The 8456-nt window shown below is 42.6% G+C and overlaps 1 protein-coding gene across 1 annotated transcript; it reads right to left on the bottom strand.

Moving 5' to 3' along the window:
• Positions 1-301: 301 nt before the first annotated feature.
• Positions 302-3863, bottom strand: DNAJC19 (DnaJ heat shock protein family (Hsp40) member C19). The gene is made up of 6 exons (XM_057367078.1): positions 3800-3863; positions 3382-3433; positions 3045-3118; positions 2626-2702; positions 1683-1753; positions 302-448 (listed from the first exon to the last, which is right to left on the bottom strand). The coding sequence occupies exons 1-6, from the start codon at positions 3800-3802 to the stop codon at positions 378-380; spliced, it is 348 nt and encodes a 115-aa protein (XP_057223061.1). The 5' UTR covers positions 3803-3863; the 3' UTR covers positions 302-377.
• Between the last annotated feature and the right edge of the window lie 4593 nt (positions 3864-8456).

Below are 8456 nucleotides of genomic sequence, written 5' to 3' on the forward strand. Positions count from 1 at the left end.
AGCAGATGGAAGAGCAGCAGCGTGAACTTTAAACAAGGCCAGTTCAACAGAAATTAGGTAACAGCATGTGAGTGCACCTGYGCCTGGTAACACACTGGCCACACAAAGTTATTGCTCTCAAGCACTGAAAATATTTCTGAGTGGCAGATTTTGCTGTTTAATAAAGAACAGCTAAGAAAAAATCTTTAAGCCTCACCCCCTCGCATATTTTCCCAAAAAAAAGTGACTAAGTGGGGAGGGAAGTACCTCCCTGGATTTGTATTTCCAGCTTCATTTATATTAAGTCAAAGACTGACATTAGAACTTTTCTTAAGCCATTTATCAAAAATAATCATTTGCAGTTACAAACCCTCTGAATGAGAGATTTTCTTTCTCATTCATTTCTTAGCTTGGTCTTCCAGTAGATCCTTAGCTTCATTGATTTTTGCTGCTACATATGGAGACCCACCTAGAAGAAAGAAAACCTCAAGTCAGATGAAAAAAATCCAACATTTATCTTCTGTGTTGATAATGCCACAGAACACCGGAAAAAAGGAGCATGGTCTGAGGTTCTGCCAGTTAAAGAACAAACTGGTTATGACTGAAGGGATCTAAGTTCACTCACAGTCACTCCAGGAACTCAGTGTCAGGCCACTCATACCTGTTAGGCTGCTTTTAGTTTACTGGAGGGTTTTTTTTCCCTCCAGTTTTATCAGTCATAAGTGAATTGGTCACCATTGACTTAGCACAGGCTGTGGTGGATASAGAAGCACTGAACTAACAGGTCTGCAGGTAACTCTGCCCAGCACAGACTACTGCTGTACCAAAGGACCAGTTCAGTTTTCAAACATGGCACATGAACTTAGGGAGCCTGAGACAGAATCCACAGGGCAAATTTAAAAAGCCATGAGGTGCAACGACTGCATTTGTAGCATCTGTACCATTAACTGCAGTATAATGGTTTAATTGCAGCTTAATTTAACTTGCTTACATCATGTACAACACCAAATACCATTTTTAGGTTCTGCATATATTAGTAAGGTTAATTCCAAAGTTAAATTCACTCAAGATTGAAAGGCATATGCCCATAGATATTTTGGATTTTGGTGCATAGACGAAAACAGTCACTTTAAAGGAAGCCATTTTACCTTTTAAGYAATGATTAAGAAGTTGAATGTCAAACACCAACACATGATGCTGACTCACTGAACAGAATTTAGAACAGGTATAGAAGCCTTGAGTTACTAACTTTTGAGCATAACTCAATTCTAAGTCTTCAGAGTACCACAAACAGGAATATTTCATAATTTAATGTCTTCAGCTGTAGAAGGCTCAGTATTTGCCATTTATGGTGAACTCCTAAGGCATTCACATGAACTCAAACTCACAAGTGGTGCACTCTGGGCTTTCATATAAAATTAAGGTGATTTTAAGTCCCGTTTTAACAAATMATATTCTAATCTGATATTCACAGAATGCAGAGAAAGGAACAAACATGCTGATTCTGTCTGCTTGCTTTCACACACAAAAATATGCTTTAGATCCACATGGATAAAGGCACCCTAAAATTAGTTTTCACTCAGTTTTCTGTGGGTTTTTTAACAGCTGAGGTGGCTATGTATCATTCACTTCTTCCCTACACAATTCTATTCAACTTTGTTAAAAACATCTATTAACTAATCAACATGACTTAATTTCCTTACCTTTATCTGGATGATTCAGAAGCATAATCCGTCTATGAGCTTCTCTAATYTTATTTCTATTGGCTGTAGGGCTTTGAAAGAGAAGAGAAAAACTGACTTAAGGGATYCTGATGAAATTCCTGATTGTCAAAAGATGTCTGAGAACAAGTGAGCACTCTGTCTATCCATAAATTCCCTAGCTAACACCTATATTTCTCWTTTCCTACTACTGGTATGTAGTGTCTAAATCCTGGAAAGACTTTCTAGGGTTTTTTCAAAATACTGCAAGTTGAAAATGACACGCTGCTGCAGTCTAATAGGTGGGGGTGATCCACACAGTTAAAAAGAAACAGAACTATGTTACAGTGTTTTTATTGAGAAAACTTCCTAAAGGCTAGAAGACAAAAAAATTTGCTTGATTTATTAAAGAAAAAACAAACCCCCCCAAAAAATTTGCAGCTGAAAGTTCTTATTTGATGGATTTGTGTATTTGGCCTCAAGTGCTTTGTCAGGGATTGCCACTATACTCAGATCTACAACGTCCCAGAAGTGATGGGTTTATTCCACATATAAAAAATGCATTTGCAGCACCACTACACTGCACCCACCTGAAATTCCCCAGAACTGTCAGGAACCATGAGAAAACAGCACAGCTGTGTTCCCCAAACTGAGTGAACCCCAAGGCTTCCTGAAATGGCTTATTTGGACATGTGGCTTTGGAATGTGCAAGGGAAYTGCAGATRTCTGRAAGTCCAKGCACAATTAGCTTCAACCAAGCTAWAGTGCAGYGAAGAACCCCCAACAAGCACAAAAAATCCTGAAAAGCCACTTCCTATTTCCTGATTAGGCAGTGATACTCCCAAGGGATGCGGGGCATAGGATGGCTTTAAGCACTGAGGATGACAACCTTTCCAAACAAGGCAATGCCTCCTGTTCATCTTTCATTTCTAATAAATTTCCTTACCTYACGCCTAGTATTAAAGCTGCTTCTCGTTTAGTCATTTTGGGTTCAAATCCACCTCTGTAATACCCACTGAAGGCCTGAAAGAGAAAACTCATTAGTTTAAAATACCACTAATTTTTAAGTATCAGTTAAAATMCTTACTGCTTTAGTAGCTGCTGAGTTTTTAGTCTCTTAAAACAGCAAAACTTCTGAACTTGTAATAAGCAATTCAGTTGGAGCATCATTATCGAAATGATTACTTAAATTTGCCCAAACAAGTTCTCTATAAGTCAATCAGCCCCGGAATTGCTGAAATTAATTATTCTTACTGACAAAATACAGSAGAAAATACAGCAATACTATACAAAGACAATAGTCTGTAGTTATTTCACTAAGTAAAGTTTTAAATAAGAAGATGCTACTCATAAATAAAAACTTACTGATTTTGGTAGGTTTTGAAGAGCTTGTTTTACCTGTGGCTCCATTTGCTTCAAAGCTTTTACCGCATAACGACCTTAAAGAGATCAGTGTTGACTGAGGTTAGGTAYAGTTCCATGAATATTAAGCAATTCAATGCGACTGGGATGAGAATGTGAAGAAAACTTTTTTGGGACGTGAAATAGGAAGAACTTTAACAGTTTGTTTAATTACAGCCATAAATACAGGCTCTCCCAAAAGAGTGTGCTGTATCAGCTATTAAACTACCTTAAAATGGGCCCTGAAGCAGGGGGTGTGCAAGCAGAGCTGGGTATTCAGTGTCCCCCGTCCCCTACACACCTGCGAATCCAGCTGCCGCTATGGCCAGGCCGACCGCCACCATCGTGCTGGCCTGCAGGGGAACGAACACAGACACGGTTTGTGAAGGGAAGAAGGGAAGAAGGGAAGAAGGGAAGAAGGGAAGAAGGGAAGAAGGGAAGAAGGGAAGAAGGCACAGGGGCTCGGACACACCGCCAGCAGCCTGCCAGGCGCAGCGGGTGTGACACACCGAACCGGGGACACGTCTCTCTCGGGCACCGCGGGGACACGGCGAGGGCAGCGGGGCGGGGACCCCCGAGCTGCGGGGAACGAGGGGAGCGTTCACCGCGGGGGCTGCGGGGCCGAGGCCGGAACCTGTGCGGGCCCCTCGCTCCAAGGCCGAGCCTTCCCTCAGGAAGGGCTCCCCGGACCGGACACGAACGGCGCCCCCGGCACTCACCATGTCCGCCCCGAACCCCGCGCCGGAGCGCCGCAAACGCCGCGGCCGCTGCCGTAAAGCGCCGGGGCGGGGCCTGAGGGAGCGGGGCGGGACCTGAGGGACCTGAGGGGCGGGGACGGAGCGACCTGAGGGGCGGGGATAGGAACGGGGACCGGCACCGGGACCGGGACAGGGACAGCGCGGAGTGCAGAGTTACGGCGTTGTAAAAGTAGTAGTACAAACCTTATTCTTCACGTGATGAATCGATTTCGCCCCTGATGTAGAGRCTTCTCACACACGAGGTTCGCTTTTTTTTTTTTTTAAAAAAAGTTTTCTGGGCCCTCCTGAGGTGAATGTGTCCAGTTCTGGGCTCCTCGGTACAGGATAGACAAGGAGCTATGGGAGAGGTCCAGCGGAGGCACAAAMGTGATTTGGGGTCTGGAGCATCTCTTGTGAGGAGAGACTGTGGGAGATGGGCCTGGTTAGTCTGGAGAAGAGAAAGACTGACCGGGGAACTCATTAATTCATATAAATATCTCCAAGATGGGGGCCAAGAGGGTAGTGCCAGTCTCTTTTCGGTGTTCCCAGGAACGGCATAAAGAGCAATGACCATAAACTAAAACACAASAAGTTTCACCTCAATATGAGGAAAARCTTCAGATTGAGGGTGGCAGAGCACTGGGACAGCTGCCCAAGGAGGCCATGGATTCTCCCTCTCACCGGGATGCGCTCCTGTATCACCTGCTCCAGGTGACCTTGCCTCGGCAGGAGGGTTGGACTGGRCCATCTCCAGAGGTCCCTTCCAACCCAGACAATTCTGTGATTCTTYCATTTTCCCCCTCGTTTATCCTGGTGATCCGCTGCCCGTTTCCCCGTGTGCCGCTCTCTCTCCGCCTCCCCCGGTGCTAATGGAGCCTCCCCGCTGCGCTGTCACACTGACCAGCCCGTCAGGCACCGAGTGTCTTTGATTGCTGCAGATTGCTGCGGAATGAGGCACAATTACAGGCACGGCACTTGGCTTTGACTATTGTTAATAACATCGTGTCATCTGTTAATAGCACGGCGCCGTACGCGGCACAGCACGGAGTGTGTCCGTCTGTCTGTCCGCGGCTCTGCTTTGAAGGTGCGGTTTTGGAAACTGAGTAGCGCAGCAGCTCTGAGATCCTGCTGCAGATGTCAAAGCTCAAGGCTCAGAGTCCTGCGGTCTGACTGACACTTAGAGCTTCTCTGCCATCCCCTCCCTGTGCTTGTAGAATGTGTCAGGGGAGCCAGTGGCCAAAGCTAGTTGCCTTTTGGCTACTGAAGGTCTAGGATTCACAAGCCCTTGCACAAGCAATGTAGTGACAGAGCTGATCATTGGCTAAGAAACTTGGAATTTTGCTGGCCTTTGTGCTGTGTAAGTGCTGTGAGTAATGAGTTCACTTTGTGTTTGAATTGTTTTCCTCACTAAAATTTCAAGTGCCTGGTTTAATATCTTCTAAGGTAATATTTGCAGGTGTCTCACGTGTCTTTCCTTCCCTTTCATTCCAATAACACAACAAGGAAATGGATGTAAGATTTTGGTTAAGGTACCTACACTGTTGTACAAGTGTTTCCTGAGGTGGGAATAAAAGGAAAYTTTTATGTTTGATAAAGGAATTGAGTCCATTCGTTGTAGAGCACAAGGCCCCTGACAGCCTGTAAGACCTGTTTAAATATGGAAAGGGAAGCCAGCAAGTGGAAAACAAYTCTTTTCCCCCCAATAAAAGTAAAGGTATGCAGGTCTAGTATATAGAAGAGCATTTGGTTTTGAGATGGTTTCCTCTTTGTCCCTTTTCTGTCAAAAAAGGCAAAAAAACTCCAATCCAGAACCAAAAAAGAGGTTAATGACTTTACTAGGGTAAGACTCGAATTTCATTTTTCATATYATCTAAACAAATAAGGTTTTTGCATGGGGTTTAATTCTTCCATCTTGAAAGAACCTTTTGCTAGATCCAAATCTCAGTGACCTTTGCAAGAAAACTCTCTGAAAGGGAGATGTATTTTATTTCCTTCCTCACTTTCCCAGTCCCTGTTTAGTGAAACTGGTAGCTCTACTGAGAAAGAAGATTTGCAAATTCACACTTAGAGGTTCTTTCTGTAGCAAAATATCTCATTTTTTGAGAAAAAAGACAAAGATAATGAAATGAGCAAACTGGGCTGGGAATGGGTTAATAATATACCTAATCCTTCTGTGAAAGCCCTTTAGAGAAAATCCAGAAAAAGAGATCTCAGGAGGCCTCTGCTTTCTTAAGAGATTTCATCTTTATTAAGGAGAAAGGAAAATTAGTGGGAAGGGCTGGAAAGAGCGGAGGTGGGATGGAGAAATTTGCATTATATACATGTAATATAACAGTAACTGGATAAGACTGARCCTAGGGGTGGAATAATTTGATTTTCATTATTAGATGAAACAATACAGCATTTCAAGATGAAATTTAAAGCATGYTGTATGTATTTTTACTTTGAGACAATTCAAACTTTGTTTCTTCCCACAGCTGTGATTTCCTCTCAGAGCTAAAGAAGAACTAGATGTGTCCTAGCTTGGACACCATGGAGAGTGAAATCAAAGTTCTGTTTGATTTGCCTGGTGAGTTCATTTTGAAGCACCTTATTCCTCTGCATCTTCTATTGCTCAGCCTTGTGGTGGGGCTTGGAAAGTCATTCCCAGGGCAAAATGAATGAGTTCTAATGGGTTCAAGTGAAACAGGCACACTACAGTTTTTATCCCTTCTGTAGAATGTCTGTATTTGAAATCAGGAGAAAGGCAAAATTATTCAGTGTTTGAGAAATTTACTGTCAGTTGGAGTATACAACCTCTTATTTTGCCTGTGTCCCTAAACTGTTCCCTTTCTATAGGCCAGAGAAACGTTRAAGCTTTTGTAGTTTCTTCTGTCAAGAGTTTTACTATTCTTTTCTTCATGTTTCCACTCAAACAACTGGGATTCTCAGGTTAAAATGCCTGATGATAGAAGATTATATTGGAAGCTTTATCTTATTGGATATCCAAAGCAGCCAGTACACAGCGCCTAAATAAACTTTSCTGTTTAACAGACTCTTTCTGCAAAAATCTGGCTGTACTTTCTCTTAACTGTATCTTCCACAAACTGAACAGAAGGTGAAATAGATAGTTGTGCTTTCAGAAGGTTTGTGGTGTAGCTGTCAAATGCCTTTAAGGCTGTTAAACATTTGTTTAAGGCAAAATCCCAGTTCTGTGTTGTCACATGCACAGCTGGCCCAACCTTACACCACTCATTCCTGTATGTGCAGTGACTGGGCTACCAACCTGTTAAAGRCTTGCAGATCTTCTGCTTGGGGCACAAAGACACAGAATTTCTTGGGCATTTTTAACACAAATTTAAGAATATCTTGGGGAATTTTTCCCTGCACACTTTATTCCTTTTCCCCCCCATACTCCACCTTCTTTGGCTGGGCCAGTCTTCCATTCATAGTTTTCACATCTCTTTTTCTTTTCATTTGTCCCTTTTCAAATTCTAYTCTCTTTTTGTGTGCCCAACATCTGTGCCAGAGTACAATGCCACACGCTCTTACCTGTGCCTAAATGACCTTGGTATATGTAGCATCACTGTCATTAAACTGATAATCCTAATTATTAGAGCATAGTGTGGATGACACTAATTATAAAGTGAGATTCTCTCACTTGGTAAGAATGGTTGTGGATTTTCTAATCAAACAAAGCAAGCTTTCACTGTAATTTGACAGCAGGTGTGTCTGGCAGGTAGCATATCCATGTTCATGGTACTAACAAGAGAATCATCTGACTTACAGGGGGCATTATTTGACTCCCTGGCTGAGTTATGAAACATAGAAGATCGCTGGAAAGTGATGGAGAGGTAAGGTTTGTCATTGTTAGCATATCAGTCACAAAATTCCCTGAAACTGAGCTAAGGAATACAGGATCTAGATGTGAATATGTTGTCTTGGAAGAGTTTTTTCAAGTCCAGTTGGATACTTACCATTTTTAACCTGCATTTTCCCAAGTTATGCTTCTTATTGAGGGCTCAGTGAGGAGCATGAGAGAGCTTGAGATTAATTGGGAGTGTGGTAAAATGACTATGACACTGAAATTGTGCATAACAAGTGGTCTGGAAAATTGCAGATTCCTGCTGKAATGATACTGAGCTGGCACAGTGCACTACTCTGACATGCAGCCCCTCTAATCTAAGTGTCTTTTACCAGGGACCTGTTTGAAATAAAAAAGCCATAACAATTTTGGGGGTTTATCTAGGCTTGGCTTCTATTGCACCCAGAATTGTTCCTTCAGGTCCTGACTGTGATATCCCTTCTGGGAGTCCCACAGTTTCCATCTGWGGCAGGTACCATTGGCAGCTGCAGGCAGGCGTGGGGCACCTTTGGTTTTTCTGTTAATACATCTCTCTTTGATACTAAACACAAATTGTGAAATGTATGTTAGAAATGTGCACTGGAGTTGTCTCCACAGAAGAAACCTCAAAAAACTTCCATTACTTACTTGCTCATTTGAATTCATAGAACAATTTTATGGATTTTCCTGCTAATTTTGCAATTCATCTGCTAGGAGATATGTTCTTGATCAGTCTTCATTGTTAAATTCATGCAATACATGCCTTAAATCTCCATATGCATCAATGTACTTRTATAGAAAGTGCATTGACAAGTG

This window comes from Malurus melanocephalus, unplaced genomic scaffold, assembly GCF_030028575.1.
Source record: "Malurus melanocephalus ecotype Western Australia unplaced genomic scaffold, MMel_1.1 scaffold_75, whole genome shotgun sequence".
NCBI lineage: Eukaryota > Metazoa > Chordata > Aves > Passeriformes > Maluridae > Malurus > Malurus melanocephalus.